The sequence below is a fragment of the Balaenoptera physalus genome, assembly GCF_965194825.1.
Source record: "Balaenoptera physalus genome assembly, chromosome: 16".
Taxonomy (NCBI): Eukaryota; Metazoa; Chordata; class Mammalia; order Artiodactyla; family Balaenopteridae; genus Balaenoptera; species Balaenoptera physalus.
This window is the reverse complement of record NC_138898.1, coordinates 26,667,561-26,685,637: the sequence shown is the minus strand read 5'-3', so window position 1 is coordinate 26,685,637 and position 18,077 is coordinate 26,667,561. Positions and strand designations below refer to the sequence as shown.

General features: G+C 44.9%; 1 protein-coding gene across 7 annotated transcripts in view; it reads left to right on the top strand.

Annotated features, from left to right (window-relative positions):
- Positions 1 to 17,590, top strand: part of KIF3B (kinesin family member 3B) — a 37,499-nt gene extending 19,909 nt beyond the window's left edge. For 4 of the 7 annotated variants that reach the window (XM_082432142.1, XM_082432143.1, XM_082432141.1 and 1 more), the window contains 8 exons: positions 669 to 2,138; positions 5,094 to 5,195; positions 5,409 to 5,531; positions 5,640 to 5,758; positions 10,369 to 10,482; positions 11,167 to 11,272; positions 13,364 to 13,542; positions 14,107 to 17,590. In XM_082432142.1, coding sequence (XP_082288268.1) covers positions 735 to 2,138; positions 5,094 to 5,195; positions 5,409 to 5,531; positions 5,640 to 5,758; positions 10,369 to 10,482; positions 11,167 to 11,272; positions 13,364 to 13,542; positions 14,107 to 14,203 — 2,244 coding nt within the window. In that variant the 5' untranslated portion in view covers positions 669 to 734 and the 3' untranslated portion in view covers positions 14,204 to 17,590. Of the gene's footprint in view, positions 1 to 668; positions 2,139 to 5,093; positions 5,196 to 5,408; positions 5,532 to 5,639; positions 5,759 to 10,368; positions 10,483 to 11,166; positions 11,273 to 12,084; positions 13,070 to 13,363; positions 13,543 to 14,106 lie in introns of those variants that run through there. The other 3 variants (XM_082432145.1, XM_082432146.1, XM_082432147.1) reach the window with 3 other exon arrangements.
- Positions 17,591 to 18,077: the final 487 nt, after the last annotated feature.

The following is an 18,077-nucleotide window of genomic DNA, read 5'->3' as shown; positions in this document are numbered from 1 at the left end:
CATGTATACTTACATTGTAGCATGCGTGTGTAAACTGTACTATACACGTTGTTCCTCATCTGCGTTTTTCACTTAACAACATATCTTGTTTTAGGATTGCATTTAGGTTAGCACATTCTTTTTAGTAACTGCCCAGGATTCCAGGATTTGTATATATTAAATATATTAAATTTATTTAATCAGTCCCCTCTTGATGGGAATTGGGGTTGCCTGCAATCTGTTGCTACCACAAATGATGCCACAACACAGATATCCTTCTATCTGTAGGATAAATTCTTAGAAATACAGCTGCTAGATCAAAAGGGACGTGCATTTTAAATTTAGATAGATAGTTCCAAATGGCTCTGTGCAGAGGTTGTAGTAGTTCCACAGCATGTAAGATTACCCAGGCTTTTATAAAGTTTCCAGCTGCCTCAGCCTGTAGTATAAGATAAAATATCAGTTGAAGGGAGGACAAGCTAGTTAACACTATAGGTGGACTAGTGCTTTTATTTTTCGCACTGCAGCTGGTTAAGATCCCGTGAGGAAATATCCAATGGAGTGAAGTTATTAAGTGCGGCTGTCAGAAGGTTGGCAAGATGGAGGTGACCTGGGTGTGTCATCTGCTTTTCAGCAGCCCCCAGTGACAACTGTACTGTCCTTGCTTACTTTTGTTTTGTTTTTCCTAGGACCCTAGCATCGTGACACTTAATTTGGATTCACAGCCCTTAAGATCGACCTGGTCAGAGCTCATCATGTCAAAGTTGAAAAGCTCAGAGTCAGTCCGGGTGGTGGTTCGCTGTCGGCCCATGAATGGCAAGGAAAAGGCTGCTTCGTACGACAAGGTGGTGGATGTGGACGTGAAGCTGGGGCAGGTGTCGGTGAAGAACCCCAAGGGAGTGGCCCATGAAATGCCCAAGACCTTCACCTTTGATGCCGTCTACGACTGGAACGCCAAGCAGTTTGAACTCTACGACGAGACGTTCCGACCACTGGTGGACTCCGTCCTGCAGGGTTTCAATGGGACGATTTTTGCTTATGGACAGACCGGGACTGGGAAAACCTACACGATGGAAGGAGTCCGGGGCGACCCTGAAAAAAGAGGGGTCATCCCTAACTCGTTTGATCACATCTTCACCCATATCTCTCGATCCCAGAATCAACAGTACCTGGTCAGGGCTTCTTACTTAGAGATCTACCAGGAGGAGATCCGAGATCTGCTCTCAAAGGATCAGACCAAAAGGCTCGAGCTCAAGGAGAGGCCGGACACTGGAGTGTACGTGAAAGACCTGTCTTCCTTTGTCACCAAGAGCGTGAAGGAAATAGAGCACGTGATGAACGTGGGGAACCAGAACCGTTCTGTCGGTGCTACCAACATGAACGAGCACAGTTCCCGTTCGCATGCAATTTTTGTCATCACCATTGAGTGCAGTGAGGTGGGCCTCGATGGCGAAAACCATATCCGGGTAGGGAAACTGAACCTTGTAGATCTTGCTGGCAGCGAACGGCAGGCCAAGACCGGTGCGCAAGGGGAAAGATTGAAGGAAGCGACCAAGATCAACCTGTCCCTTTCAGCCTTGGGTAACGTCATCTCTGCCCTGGTGGACGGCAAAAGCACTCACATTCCATATCGGGACTCAAAGCTTACCAGGCTCCTCCAAGATTCTCTCGGTGGCAACGCTAAAACTGTGATGGTGGCCAACGTGGGGCCTGCCTCGTACAACGTAGAAGAGACTCTAACCACTCTGAGATACGCCAACCGTGCCAAGAATATTAAGAACAAGCCAAGGGTCAATGAGGACCCTAAGGATGCCCTCCTTCGAGAATTCCAGGAAGAGATTGCTCGGCTCAAGGCCCAGCTAGAAAAACGGTCCATTGGCAGAAGGAAGAGGCGAGAGAAGAGGAGGGAAGGTGGTGGTGGTGGTGGGGGTGGGGAAGAGGAGGAGGAGGAGGGAGAAGAGGGTGAGGAAGAAGGGGATGATAAGGATGATTACTGGCGGGAACAGCAAGAAAAACTGGAGATCGAGAAGCGGGCCATTGTAGAGGACCACAGCTTGGTTGCAGAGGAGAAGATGAGGCTGCTGAAGGAGAAGGAGAAAAAGATGGAGGATCTGCGGCGGGAAAAGGATGCTGCCGAGATGCTGGGTGCCAAAATCAAGGTACTGTACCCTGCCTTAGGCGTGGTCTTTTTTCTTTCAAATCTTTTTGTTTTATCAAAAAAATGATATGAAAGATGGTGTCTCTTTAGGGTTTGTGACACCCAGTGTCCAAGGAACATTCGTTGAATTGAATTGGATGAAGAAAAACAATTTTTCTTTGACAGCAATAAGACTAACACCCATGTACCCCCTCCCCCGCCCCGGCCCAGTATAAGAAATAGAACAGCATCCATAGCTTTACAAGCTCTTTGTGTCCCCGCCCGCTCAGAGGTGACTGTTATCTTGGATTTGGTGTTTATTCTTTCCTTGCTTTTCTTTATAGTTTTCCCAAATGTGTATATATATCTCTACATAAAAGATAGTTTTAGTTTCACATAATTTTTATCTTTTATATAAATGGAATCCCACTACTGCGATCTACTTTTATTTGCTAAATGTTATGTTAATGAGAGTTACCCATATTGATGCCTGAAGCTGTGACTCATTCATTATAATTGTTCTGAGAATTCCGTGGTATCCCATTCTCCTGATAGTGTGGGTTGTTTCTGTTTCTTTTTTTTTTTTTTTTTGCCCTGAATTCCTTGTACTTGGCTCCAGGAGAACACGTGTGCGCGAGAGTTTCTTGCCTGACACCATCAGGACTTAGGGTGCGTGTAGCTTCACCTTCACTAGACAATGACATGTCACTTTCTAACGTGGCCCTGTGAATTGAAGCCTCTACCAGAAGGGTATGGGTCCTGGTTGTTCCTCATCCTTACCAACACTTGTGATTAGCAGACTTGACTTTCTGTATATCTGGTAGATATACACTGAGATCTCCTTGTGGTGTTAATATGCTGTGTCTCTGATTAAGCAAGATACAGAACGGTTCCGTCACCACCCCCCGCCCAGAGGCTCCCTTGCAGTCAACCACTGTGTGGCAATGGCTGAATTGTATTCTAGAGCGTGGAGGCGCCCCTTGTGTCGAGTGTTCTTTCTGTCCACAGTGTACAATTCCATCAGGTGCCTGGACTCTGGGCTGCCATAGGGCTTTAATGGCAGAAGAGAGCGCAGAGCTAGCGCTGGAAATCTGAGGAAGACCACTGCTTGACCACAACCCAAAATTCCTTTGAAGTTCTATCTTATGGAATTTGTGCAAACTTTAACTTCTACTATAAAATGTATCTGTGTTTATTAATTTAAAAATGACAAGTGATCTCTTTCTTGCTTCCCCTTCCCCTGCCATATGAAGCTGTACTTTATCTGTGGCATCATAGTAGCCCTTTCACAGAGCTGGGTCCTATTTTACTTCAGAGGCAGGGGTCCTTTCCAGGACTTTCAAGACCTGGTGTGAAAATGGAGTCACATACAACACAATTAGGAGGTAACTGTGTTCCAGGGAGGGGCTTACTATGGGATTCCATTATGTCACTTCACCCCTCCTCACTCCTGCACTTGTGTAACTGGGTGTGCCCATGTTTGATTTCCATGCTGTTTTTTAAGATCACATCTGTTATTCAAGCCCAGGAACCACCTGGACCCTTTAAACAACCTGGGATATTTGGGCAACTCTCAGAAGCCGAGTGTGGCAAGACTCAGCATCACCTCAAGGTCACTGTACCTCTTACAAGTTTTATTTATGGGAGAATGACATTACATCTGTCTTTCTCCATCCCTGGATGCTGTAAAATCACAGGACAAAAGAATTTTAGAGCCAGAAGGGTGTGTGTGGTGAGGGGAGGGTTAGTAATCAGTCCAGCCCCTTCGTTTTGAGAGAAGAGGAAAATTTCACGTGCTCCCTGAAACATGGCAGCAGGGGTATAAGTTTCTTAAAAGCAAGGTTGTGGGGTTTTTGGAGTCCATGCTTTTCAGGTGCAAATCCTTCCCCTGGCTTCAGCCACCATCTAAATGCTGAAGTCTTGCAGTCTATATAGTCAGCCCAGAGCTGTCTCCTAATATCCCAGCCCGATAGTCTCTGCCTACTGGACGTTTCCACGGAGATGCCCACGGCCACCCAGAGCCTGCTCCTGCCTGCCTTTTCTCAGTCGAGCCGGACTCCGAAGAGTTACCATTGCTGCCTGCTGCTCCCTCCCCCTTAAGCCTCTGAATGCTGCCCCTCTTGGACCCATCCACTCTGCTCTCCCCAGCCACTACTGCCCTAGCCCAGGCCTGGACCCTTAGAACGGCCTCCTGTCTGTTCTCCTTCCACCCAGCCTGCCCTTTTCCAGGTATTCTTCCTGTCGCAGGGGAGTTTTGTTTCTAAAACACAAATATGATTTTGTACCCTAACGCTCAAAGGACACATCAGTGGTTCCTGCGGTTCTCAGGGTCAAACTTAGTCTCCCTTAACGGGACTTGGAGGTTTTTGAGTTGACCCCTGATTGCTTTGCCAACTTCATGTATCACCACTCCCTACCCTACCCTCTGAAAAAAATTTTTTTTCTTAGCTAATTCCTTGAGACAGGAAGCTTTCCCTGACTCCCTCCAAAAGCCAGAATTCTCTCCCTCCAGTGTGCCTCTCCCCTTATTACTCGGTCTTTTCCTCCTGATGGGATCTGACTGCATAGGGTAAGAGGCCGCTTACTTGTCTGTGGCCCTCAGTGGACTCTCAGCTTTGTGATTTGTATTTACAGCTGCATCCTCAGTACCTAGCACATAGGAGGTGCTTCATAGGTTCTTAGTGGGGTCAAATACTTTGTACAAACAAACCAAAAAAGTGTTTTTTAAAAAGAAAGCTGAAGTTCATGTATGTCTGGGGAAGCTGTATCTTCAGTGTTTCCAAGATAAAGCCCCCACTGAAGCCGCCTCAGCCCCACCCGTGATGGGAAGGGTACAGCTGAGCACACCATATTTTCCCCTAGAGTTCATCCCCTTGGGCTCAGTCCTGAGCTCTTTATCTTTCATGGGCTTCCCTGTGAGGGGCTGTGTTCTGAGGGAGACCACTCATCAGATGGATTCTACTTTTTCCTCACAAAGGCCATGGAGAGTAAGCTGCTTGTTGGAGGAAAAAATATAGTAGATCATACAAACGAACAGCAGAAAATCCTGGAGCAGAAACGGCAGGAAATTGCAGAGCAGGTAACTTTTCATTCCTTTTTGGAGAGAATGGGGTGGGGTGAGGTGTGTTAATGCGACGGAGCCAATATCTCTTGTATTAGACTCTTCAAAGGGAACGGGACTGAGGTGTGTCACCCCTTCCTGGCGGGAGACCCTGATCTGGAGCACCCAGCCCCATGTTCTTGTCTAGACCTTGTCTCTAGGCACACTGATCAATCTTGTGATGTTGCTCAGAAACGTCGAGAAAGAGAAATCCAGCAACAGATGGAAAGCCGCGACGAGGAGACCTTGGAACTGAAAGAGACGTACAGCTCGTTGCAGCAAGAGGTGGACATCAAGACCAAGAAACTCAAAAAGGTATGAAAGGAGTGAGGCCAGGCAGAGGTGCCTTGAGGCTTGGGGCAGAGGGAGAACTCTGTTGTCTAGAGGGCTGCCCCCGTCACCTGCCTCTCCTGTTGGTTCCAGCTCTTCTCCAAGCTTCAGGCAGTGAAGGCAGAGATCCATGACCTCCAAGAAGAGCACATCAAGGAGCGGCAGGAGCTGGAACAGACACAGAACGAGCTCACCAGGGAGCTGAAGCTCAAGTAAGCTCTGGGCCTTCCCGGGCTCCCCTAGCACTTGCTGGGTGGCTGTTTGTTCACTAAGAAACACACCCCTGAGGACAGGGCCCTACTTCTCTCCACCCCATCTCCTGCCACCTTGTCTGTCTTCTGTTTATTCCAAAGAAAGTTATTTTCTGTCTCTGGGTCCCATGTGTTAACTGAACATCTTCACCAGATGATCTCCAAGTTCCTTTCCACTCTACCTTCCTGCCTTTAAAGAAGGCTTCTATCGGGCTTCCCTGGTGGCGCAGTGGTTAAGAGTCCGCCTGCCAGTGCGGGGGACACAGGTTCGAGCCCTGGTCTGGGAAGATCCCACATGCCGCGGAGCAACTAAGCCCGTGTGCCACAACTACTGAGCCTGTGCATCTGGAGCCTGTACTCCGCAAGGGGAGAGGCCGCGACAGTGAGAGGCCCGCGCACCGTGATAAAGAGTGGCCCCCACTCGCCACAACTGGAGAAAGCCCTCGCACAGAAACGAAGACCCAACACAGCCAAAAATAAATAATAAATAAATAAATAAATAAATTTATTAAAAAAAAAAAAAGAAGGCTTCTATCTATTGATAAAAGGGAATCTTTTATTAACTAGAATTTTCTGAATGGTATAATGAACAGCCAAATACCCATCACCCAGATTCCATGATAAACAATCTTTTGTCCTCTATCTTTCATAAAAATATTTTAAAGCAAATCTTACCTCATGTTATTCCTATATACCTACATACATGACCACAGTGCTTTTCTTAAAAAAAGCTTTATTGAGGTATAATTCACATATCATACAATTCACCTGTTTAAAGTATACAAGTCATTTGTTTTTCCGGCCGTGCTGCGTGGCTTGCGGGATCTCAGTTTCCTGACTAGGGATTGAACCTGGGCCACGGCACTGAAAGCCCGAAATCCTAACCACTAAGCCACCAGGCAACCCCCCTACAAGTCATTTTAAAAAAATACATTTACAGGGTTGTAAAGTCATCACCACAATCTAATTTTAGAACATCTGTGTGTGCCCCCGGCCCCCACCCAAAGAAACCCTGTACCAATTATCAGTCACTCCTCATTACCGCCTCCCCCAGCCTAATAACTACTGGTCTACTTTCTGTCTCCATAAATTTGCCTATTCTCGACCTTTCATATAAATGGAATTATACAATATGTGGTCTTTTGTGACTGGTTTCTTTCAATTAACATGCTTTCAGGGGTCATCCATGTTGTAGCATGTTAGCACTTCATTCTTTTTAATGGCTGAACAATATGGTATTGTATGGATATTCCACATTTTTTCCATTCATTAGTTGATGGACATTTGGGTTGTTTCTACCTTTTAGTTGTAATGAATAATGCTGCTATGAACATTTGTGTACAAGTTTTATTGTGGACTTAGGTTTTCAGTTCTCTTAGGTTATCCAAGAGTCTTACAGTTTTAGGTCTTACATTTAGGTCTGTGATCCATTTTTAGTTAATTTCTTGTATAGTCTGAGGTATGGTTCCAAATGCATTCTTTTGTATGTGGATATCCAGTTGTTCCAGCACCATTTGTTGCAAAGGCTCTTCTCTCATTGTCTTTGCACCCTTGTTGAAAGTCAGTTGACCATAAATGTAAGGGTTTATTTCTGAATTCTCAGTATTGTTCGATTGAGCTGTATGTCTATCCTTATGCCAGTACCGCACTGTCTTGATTACTGTAGCTTTGTAGTAAGTTTTGAAATGAGGAAATGTGAGTCTTCCAACTTTGTTGTTCTTTTTCAAGATTCTTTGTGGCTATTCAGGGTCCCTTACATTTCCATATAAACTTTAAGATTGGCTTTTCAATTTCTGCAAAAAAAGCCAGCTGAGATTTTGATAGGGACTGTGTTGACTGTATAGATCAATTTGGAGAGTATTGTCATCTTAACAGTATTAAGTATTCTGATCCATGAACATGGGATGTCTTTACATTTATGTAAATCTTCTTTAATTTCTGTCAAGAATGTTTATAGTTTTCAGTGCAGTCTTTGCACCTCTTTTGTTAGATTTATACCTAAGTATTTTATTTTTTTGATGCTATTGTATATGGAATTGTTTTCTTAATTTTATTTTCAGAATGTTTATTGCTAGTGTAGTGTAGAAGAAATAAAATAGATTTTTGCGTACGTAATGGTATCTTTCCACCCAACAAAATTAACATTGTTTCTCTCGTACCCTGTCCATATTCAGATTTTCTTGGTTTATTAATATTAAGATCTACATAAGAACCAAAATTGCATTTGGTTATTATGTCTCTTAAGCTTATTTTAATCTGGAGCAATCCTTTTCCCTGTTAAAAACTGTTTTTCATAGTTGACTTGTTGAAAAGGCTAGGGCAGATAGCCTAAAGAAACATCCCACGTTCTGGATTTGTCAGTCTGCTTCTTCACAGTGCCATTTAACTTGTGGCTCTATCTCCCTTACTTCTCTTTAACTGAAAGTGAGTGCTCAACCTTGGCTGCGCACCGAAATCACCTGAGGAGTTTTTAAAAATAGTGATGCTTGTGTCCCCGCTAAGAGATTCTAATTTCATTGGTCTAGGGCAGTGGTCCTTAAACTTTCAGCAGGCACCAGATCATCCAAAGGGCTTGTTAAATGCAGATTGCTGGGCCCCACACCCAGAGAATCTGATTCAGTATGTCTGGGGTGGGACCTGAGCATTTGCATTCACAACGAGTACCAGGTGTTGCTCCTGCTGGTTTGGTGAACACACTTTGAGAACCGTTGATCTCTCATGAGGTTTGGCTAAAATATTGTAACTGCTATTGATGTGCAGCCTGGCTTGAGAACCACTGAGCTAATGGTTTCAGCCAGCAATGATCTTTGTCTGGCTGCACTATTTCATTCGGGGTTTTGCAAAATGATGTTTTTTTAATATCGGCCCTTCCACCACATTTGCTCGAAGTTTTCTTTAAAGAGGAACTTTCCAGGGGACTTCCCTGGTGGTCCAGTGGTTAAGACTACACGTTTCCACTCCAGGAGACACAGGTTCAATCTCTGGTCGGGGAACTAAGAGCCTACATGCCGCGAGGCATGGCCAAAAAAAAAAAAAAAAAAGAGGAACTTTTCAAAGAGATTCTTTTAATGATTAAGTTTTAAATTTGGAAAGGAGCCCTTAAAATTAAATGTGTGTGTCAGTCCTCTTTCTAGGCATGTACACCTAGAAAAAAGGTCAGAACAAAATATGCCAAAATAATAAGAGTATCTCTGGGTGGTGAAATTGTGTGTAATTGTATTTCTTACATTTTCTAATGTATAAATAGGACCTTTAAAATCAGAAAGAAAAAAATATATATGTTATAAAAAATAGTTTATTAAATATCAAATAAAGAGAAAATTTCTTCTCTCCAAAATATTTTTGTCTTTAAGGAAGCCATTTTCATTGCTATGTCTCTTATTAATATCTTTTTTTAAAATTATTATTATTATTATTATTATATATATATTTTTGGCTGTGTTGGGTGTTTGTTGCTGCACTCGGGCTTTCTCTAGTTGCAGGGAGCGGGGCCTAGTCTTCGGTGTGGTGCGTGAGCTTCTCATTGCGGTGGCTTCTCTTGTTGCAGAGCACGGGCTCTAGGTGCGTGGGCTTCAGTAGTTGTGGCGCACAGGCTCAGTAGTTGTGGCACACGGGCTCAGTAGTTGTGGCTTGCAGGCTCTAGAGCGTAGGCTCAGTAGTTGTGGTGCACGGGCTTAGTTGTTCTGCAGCATGTGGGATCTTCCTGGACCAGAGCTCGAACCAGTATCCCCTGCACTGGCAGTCGGATTCTTAACCACTGAGCCACCAGGGAAGTCCCTCTAATTAATATCTTTTGAATAAACAGCGAGTCAGCCTGTTTCTCATAGCACCTTAAACCTCTGTGGTGTTTTGTGTCCCTCCCACGTTAGCACCCCTTTGGCATTGTTCTGTCCTGAGGTTTTGAAAGAGTGAACACAGAGAGGGGGCAGGAGATTGTCATCACCATGGAGAGACACAACCCAGTGGGTTCCAGTTTCACTGTTTGCCATGTTCCCTGGGTGCTTCTTAGGCAGAGACTCTTCTCAGGAATGGTCTCCATTCTCAGGGGTCTAAGGGACTGAAAGCCATCTCGTTCTGCTCTGTGTTCTGGTGATTAGAATGTGGAGTTCTCCACCTTGGGCAACAATGCATAGGATTGGAGGAAGGCAGTTTAATTTCTAATCTGTTTTCAGCATTTTGGAAGTTAACGAGCTGGCTTAGCAGTACCAGTGGCCCTCCCAAAATACTTCACTTAGCACGTGTTCACTCCAGCATAGCCCAGGCATTGCCTTCCTCTTTAGTCCTTTCACCTCCTCAAGCTGCTACTCCTTGGGCATAAGTGAGCTTTCCATATTCCTAGGACAGACCTGTCAGCATACCTAAGAGTGTTTGTCTATCTCAGGCAGAACCAAGTGTCATTCATGTCTGTACCCCAGCTCTTTGTATGATGCTAGGCCCACAGTGCCTGCTCAGCAAATGTTTGCTGAGTGACTTGACCCTTACCTATTACTTACTTCACGTGGGACCAGATAGCCAACACCCCATTCGTATTCTTTCTCCATCTATTCACCCGTGTATGTGTGCTCTTACAGGCATCTTATTATAGAAAACTTCATCCCTCTGGAAGAAAAAAGTAAAATTATGAATAGATCCTTCTTTGATGAAGAGGAAGATCATTGGAAATTACATCCTATAACCAGACTGGAGTAAGTCACAAATGACTTCAAGTAGACTTTAAGGTGGGGAGGAGGGAAAGAATGTTGATAAGCTGGGCTTGGCCAGAGAGGTATGGTAAGAACACAGTTTGATCCATTTAAACTTGGAACCAATTGCAGGTCTTTGTGGCTGCCATAAGTCCATGAGGTAAAAGTTTGGTGATGAGTATGGTATTAGGAATTGGGAGACTTTATCACAGTGAACTAATGACCTTTCCCAAGTTCCTGCTTTTCAGCTCCCCCAGCTGTCAAGTGAAACGTGCTGGGCCAAGGGAGGGGCGGTACATAGGTGTTCTCTTACGTGTCAGTCTGGCAATGTGGAGAAGGATTCTCAGTCTGCATCTGGATTCCGCTGGAAAGATGGGAGATGTCTGCCAAGGCTGTGGGGGTGGAGAGTGTCTACAGCTAGGCTTCGTGCCTGCTGTCTAAGAACTGGAGAATGACTCAGGGCCCTTCCAGCTTAAGAGATGCGTGATGCTCACACTTGAATCAGAAAGCCTCTCCAGCAGAAAATAGAAGCAGCTCCTGCCCCGTTTACATGTCAGCCATCAGTCCGGGGAGTTTCTTGCTTCAGGTTCTAGCTAAAGAAGGCTCAGTTTTCTGTTCCACAGTACCGATCCTGGGGCTGTGGAACACGCGCCAGCCAGGGCTTTGACCACCACAGTCCCTTTCCAGGAATCAACAGATGATGAAGCGGCCAGTATCAGCTGTGGGATACAAGAGACCATTGAGCCAGCACGCAAGAATGTCCATGATGATTCGTCCAGAGGCTCGATATAGGGTGAGAAGATTGTACTCGCATTTCTCTCTCCTCTCTCTTAGAAGAGATTAGATTTATGTAAACCCTTAGGCACCGGTCTGCAAAGTCACAGTTTGTATCCTCTTTCCAGAGGGACCTGAGGACAGTTATATTAATAATAACAATTATAACAAATAATAGATAAATATAATTAATAAATAACAAATGATAGTAAATACAAAGGTAAAAGAGAATGAGATTTAGCAAATCAGGAGGGAAGGAGGAGAGTCCAAACATACTGTCCATGTAGCCAATAATGAGCTTCAGAATGGCCTCACGGGGAGTTGGGAAAGTAGACGTCTAGTAACAGGAGATGGAAATGCGTTAAAGAGCTGACGGTCCTTCCATTTAACATAATGTATGTGAGTCAAGTAGTTATTTGAAGTGACATAATTGATGACTATTTAATGACCCAAACGTATTTTACAATAAAAATACTGTACAGGCTTCTGTTGATAAGCACTTGCTGTGTGCCAGGCGCTGTACTCAGCACTTTGCTGCTTTCTCTGATTGAGCCCTCTCACCTACTCTGTTCGGTCAGTCCTGTGGCTTAAAGGTCAGGTAGCTGGTAAGTGGATGAATCAGGAGACACGTGTGTTTTTAAGTTATAGAGCAATTGGTACTGGAAGTGTATATATGAATTAAAAAATCTGGTGCGAAGTAGATCAAAATGTGAACTGGTTGTCGCTGGTTAATGGAAGTGAACTCATTTTAAAATTTCTTGTTTTTGCTTATCTGTATTTTCTAACTATCAATGGGGAACTGGTATGACTTTTATTTATTTATCTATTTAGGCCGCACTACGTGGCTTATGGGATCGTAGTTCCCCGACCAGGGATCGAACCTGGACCACAGCAATGAAAGCACCAAGTCCTAACCACTGGACCGCCAGGGAATTCCCTGTATTACAATGAAAGATTTTCACTTAAAAATTTTTAAATGTTTTTGAATCTCCCTTAGCAGCCAGAGCAAAACAGATTAGGATTAGTTAGCTCCTCAGGCACTGTTCTTCCTGGCATTGAGTTATTTTACATAAAGAAAACAAAAGCAAAAAAGATGTATTAGGTGTGGCTTTATGTAGTGGAAGATGAGTGACGTGTCACACAGAATCCTCAGAAACTTTTTTCTAGCAGTTTCAGAGAGTGCATACCTTGCCGGTTATTTCATGTCTTAAGCCAAAAACATGATTTTAAAGCCTACAAATCAAATATGTGGGTTTCCAGGGGGCTTACCTTGATCTAAAGGTAGAATTTAAAGCAGTGGCTCTCAGATGATTTTTAGCAATGGACCGGCTCCATTAAGAGAAATGTTATGCCGTATCTCAACATGTAAAAGTGATCAGTGGAGCCACGCCATTCTTTCCCCCACCTTCTCCCAGCTGGGGCCCCTCGTGCGCCCTCTGGGGCCCTGGGGCTTGACCTCCACTGCGTGGGAGGAGCTAGAGGGGAAGATGCGGAACCACGGGTGTTCTTCCCTCTTCACACTCAACTTGGTATTTAGGAGCTAGGTAAAGGCCCACCGCCGGACATCAAGTGAGGGAATCCCTCTCCAAGGCCAGTTATGAGGCAGGGCCCAGTCTGAGTTTTAAAATGTGGTAATAAGCACGTATACTGCCACACACACACCCTCCACATATATACACCATACCTGCCTCCTTCCCTCTGCAACCAAAAAGTTCATCAAAGCTGCCGTAGGTGGGGAGATTATTGGTGACTACTGTTTTCTTCTGCGTATCTTTTTGTATTTTCATGTTGTCTACAATAAATGGGTTTTACTTAATTTATTCTTTTCCCCTGATTATTCCCCTTAGGATAGAATACATGTTCACTGTTGTTGTTGTTGTTTTTTTTTAAAAAAAAAGGAAAATAGAGAAAAGCATAGAGAAGAAAATAAAAAAATCATCTGTAATTGCACCAGGAAAAAAGTTATAAAACTACATCACTTCTTCCAGGCAGGCCCTTGGTCGGCTTTGAGTAGCATGAAATTTGCAGTTCTGTTCTTGGGTTTAGATTGCTTGAACTCTCTTTGTGTGATTGGAGGCCATCCTAGCTGGTCTTGGCTCTGCTTCTGCAGGCAGAAAACATCGTGCTGCTGGAGCTGGACATGCCCAGCCGGACCACCAGAGACTACGAGGGGCCCGCCATTGCCCCCAAAGTCCAGGCTGCATTGGATGCGGCTCTGCAGGATGAAGATGAGATACAGGTGGATGCATCATCCTTTGAAAGCACTGCAAATAAGAAACCCAAGGCCAGGTGAGTGGCTTTTGGTGACCTATGTTTGAACAGAACATGTTTGAACAAGGACAAATGAGGGGAGAGGGTGGCAAAAGTGCTTGTTTATCATGGAAGTAAGTGGCAGAGCCAGAGTTAACCTAGGTCTATCTGAATCCACAACCCAGGCTCTGAGCCTCAGTTTAAATGACCAAGGATTTAATTTGGTGCTAAATTAGAAATTCTATCTTATTAAATTCTGGATTTGAAGTTTAAGGAAAATAATTGAGTGGAAAACCAAAAAAGGAGTGAACTCTACTTGCAAACTTAGTATTCTTTACCAGTTTGGAGAAGACAGTCAAAATATGATTTTAATGGAATAACAGTTGCTGAGAATCAGAGTCCCTCCCCTGAGATCGCACTCCTCCGTTGGCAGGTTGTGTTGGCCATTGAAGAGGGGCAGGCTGTGCCAGTCTCTGGTGGTTTTACAAGTGAAAGTCCCCTGAGGCAAGGCCACCCTGAGATGTAATGGCATTTGATGGGAAAGGAGTCTGATCCGTGTCAGAGACGGGATGTGTAACGTACACATGTGCTTGACTTTTGCAGGCCTAAAAGCGGAAGGAAGTCGGGATCCTCCTCCTCTTCCTCAGGAACCCCCGCATCTCAGCTTTATCCACAGTCTCGGGGGCTGGTTCCAAAGTAAACCCACTTCCTCCTCTCCCAGGGTATAAACAGCGTTTGCCTTCTGAGAGAAGAGACAAGCAAAAACCTGCAGAGAGGACTCGAGCCCAAACTCAGAACCATTCCCCTGGGGAGAAGCGATGGCCTCTTTGCAGATTAACCAACTTAATCTGGTTGAAACATGCTGGTCATAATCTGGCACTCAGCTCCTCTGGGAACCGTCCTTTAATTAGCATCTCAGAAATGCATGGGTAAGGTAAAGTGCGACAGCCGAAGTGGAAAGCAAGAGAATGACCAGTGACCTTGCTTCCCTTCTCCCTTGCCTCCTTCTCCTCTCCCTTCCCTTGCCCTCCCACCCTCTCCCCTCTCCTTTCTAGCCTGTTCTTTACACTGGGCTTCCTTCTTGTTGAACACTAGGGCAGAATCAGGAGTCACCTCTGCAGGGCCAAGTCTTTGGAGGCTCAGGATAAAATGATACTGAGGTTGGAAAGCGAAAGCCCTAGAACTTGAACAGGTGCTTGTTTTTGTAGGTAGAAATGAGAAATCTCATTTGGAGCCAAGCCTCCGAGGGGCACGGTCCATGCCCCTCAGTACGAAGTGGATCTCCCTTTGGGATCTGCTGAAGGAGCAAATGTTTACCAAGGAAGCTACCGACTTCTGCTCCAGAAGGATTCAATGTCAGAGGCAATAGAAATAACATTCCCTTTGCCTCCTTGGAGAGTTTAGGGAAACAGCTTCTTTAAAACCTCAAAACCATGACCATCTTGTCAAAGACGTAAATCTGTAAGTTGATGCCATGTCCATACACCGTGTCACTTTACTCTTCATTTGTCACCATTTTCCCCATTCACGCATACTCTGAGCGTCCCTGCCTGGGCCCATCCTCTGCCTCCAGAGCATGCTCTGCAGTGGGCCTGTTTTGTGGGAGAAGGGAGGCTGGCTCTGCCTTCTCTGATGGGACGAGAGCTGGGGGGACGAGACACATAGTGGCACTTTTGCATCCCCCGTTTTGTTCTATATTTGCATAGAGAGCATTGGGGTGACTAGGCAGGTCAAGAGTCAAGAGGCTTGGTGCATTGGCAAGGGAAGATATAACAGATGGAAGCAGAGGAATCTTGCCTGTCTTCAGCAGAAAACTCACCTAATCCTAGAACTGTGGCTCTTCTCAGGCAGAGCCAAAGGTGGTGGCGAGGTGTGGCTGTGCGATCGAATAGGCTCAGAGGAGAGAGTTAGGAATTTCCGTTTACATATACTAGTTTGGTTTGTAAGTTTTAGTTCTTTGTATTATTGAAATTCAAAGGTTCATTTTACGTTGGTCATAGGTGAATGTTACTCATTTCCCCTTAAGAGAAGCTCATAACTATGTGCAGGTGTGCAAGCACAAGGGTGCCTGTGTTCTTCCAGTGTGTCCGTGTGTGTTTGTAAGAGGGAGACCAAGAACTTGCCCGACTTTAGAAATATGCTACCGTGCAGTTGTTGCCTTTGTCTGTATTAACGGCCCGTTGAATGATTAATCCAGGCTGGAAGCTCCCACGTGGGTGTCTGAGTCTACGAGCCAAGCCTGAGGGGACAATATGCGTCCCCAGTCAGCCACACCGGCGCACCTTGCTGGCACGGTGCCTCGGGAAGGTGGCGACTCAGGTGGGCCTTGAGTTATACTTTAACTCAGCTGCTCAGTTCCCAGGGCACATTTCTGGATCAGAACCCGTGGGAAAGAGGAGGTACCAAGTGCAATGTCTTAGTGCTCTACAAATGGAGCTCTTTCGTCTGACAGCTTGTCTCCTTTTTATAACCATTCTTTCTGAACCCAGGGCCCTTTTCAGCAATTCCCAGAGCATAATGGAGGCATCCCTCATCTTTCTCGGGATTGAACTCTGCTTCTTTATTATTTACTAAGAATTCACCTGTTTGAACAGGAACCATATAATGAGGTGGGTAGCCTAAGATGGTGACCTGCCGGTTACACCTGTCTCTTGCACCACATTTCCTCGAAGCTAGTCTGAATTCTCTAGGCTGAACATATCCATCTGGCAAATCTGAGAACTGAAAATTGCAGATAACACTGTAGCTGAATACTGATGTCTCGAGGTGGCTATTCTGACCACAGGTGATTGAGTGACCATAGAACTTTTCTAAGAAGGCAAAAGAAGAAAGCCACGTTGACAGGCAGGATTATGAAAACAGACTTGCCTTGTACTTGGCTGTGTTCATCTGGTGGTCTGTGAAACGAAGTAGAAGAACACCTGGGTGGAGGTGAGGCCGTCCCATCCCAGAGCAGTCTCCGGTGCTTTTCTTCTCTCAAAATGGATCCAAGAAATATTCGAATAGAGTAGACGGTAGAATGTCATGCTGCCACCGGAAAGCTGCTGCTTTGGGCTCTGAATTGAGCCAAATGTGTAGACCTACCAAGTCGACTGAGGGACCTGGTTTTCATGTCTGTAGTCATGCTAGAATGTTCCAAGCCATCTGAGGGCCTTCAAGTCAGCAGCAGCTAATGAAGTCTGGCAGCAAGTCTAACAGGATCTAAGAGGCTCATCTGAGAGAAGGAGTTTGACAGAGTGTGCAACCCCCTTCAGTGAGGTCCCCTTTTGCTCTGATTGGTAGGAATGTATCTGGCTTCAGATTTCAAATCCCATGTCTCCCAGGCCCCTGAATTCAGAACCCAAGGCCACAAATCATAGGCATGAAGCACTTTCTTAAGACTCCGCCCTAATATTGGATTGTCCTCCGTCGAATGCCTGCATGCTGCTTGAATCTCACCACCCGCACCTCCATGACCAAGGGCGTCAGAGAGTTCTGCAGCTCAGGCGTGGGCCATGCCCCACTTCTGTCTGACTCTTGTTAAGTCCTCCTTCACTGAATGTAGAATCGTTGCCAGGTTTCTGAGAAGCGTCGATTCCCTGTTAACGTGGGATATCAGTTCTGCCTCACATTTCCCACTTGAGGTCGAGGCTCACTGCAAACAACGCCTTGGGCCATCTCAGCGCCATCAGTGGACGAAAAGGGGGCTATTAATATTCTCTAAAAGCCATAATCGGAATGCTCAAAGGGACCTGGATAAGAAGAGTGGGCCTGGCTATTGTCTGTCATGCAAGGTTTTGTCTTGTACTGTTCAGAAATCTGCCCCCCTTCTCCCCACCCTTTTTTCTTGAATGAAATGCTTTTGAGGTTAATTATGAAAGGAGTGATCCTGGGGCAGGCAGGAGGCGGTGGGCTTTATGGCTCCTTGGAGTTAATATTGATCTTGACCTTCTCTTTGGCTACCTTTAGACAAAGAATATGCCAATACTTGGGGCTCTAATTTTACAACTGATATTTATTTGTATCATCTCTTTGTCTAGGAATGTAAAAGTGATTCTAAACTAAGATGTGTAATAAAAATCAATCAGATTTATTGTACTTACAAAAAGGTGTCCTCATAAATGACTAACGTTTTTGAAAATGACTTGCCTGTGGCTGACACACTGCCAATTTCTTTAAACATTTGAATTTTTCTAGTGAAAGGAGGGTGGGAATGGAAAATGAAGATTGAGTTGGAATGTTGGCATTTTAAAAATATAGCAGTGAGGTAAAGGGACATGAAATGAAGAAAGAGTGACGAGTGCTTCTCGTGTTTTTCCATGAAGGTTCCTGAGACAGGCATGAAATTTCTTTTAATTTCTGTGTTTTGTTTTTTATGTTTCTTTAAATTTATTACATATTATACTTTAAAATGTATATCTTTTTTTTTAACAGATTATTATTTTTTTAATTAATTAATTAATTTATTTTTGGCTGTGTTGGGTCCTTGTTTCTGTGCGAGGGCTTTCTCTAGTTGTGGCAAGCGGGGGCCACTCCTCATTGCGGTGTGCGGGCCTCTCACTATCGCTGCCTCTCTTGTTGCGGAGTACAGGCTC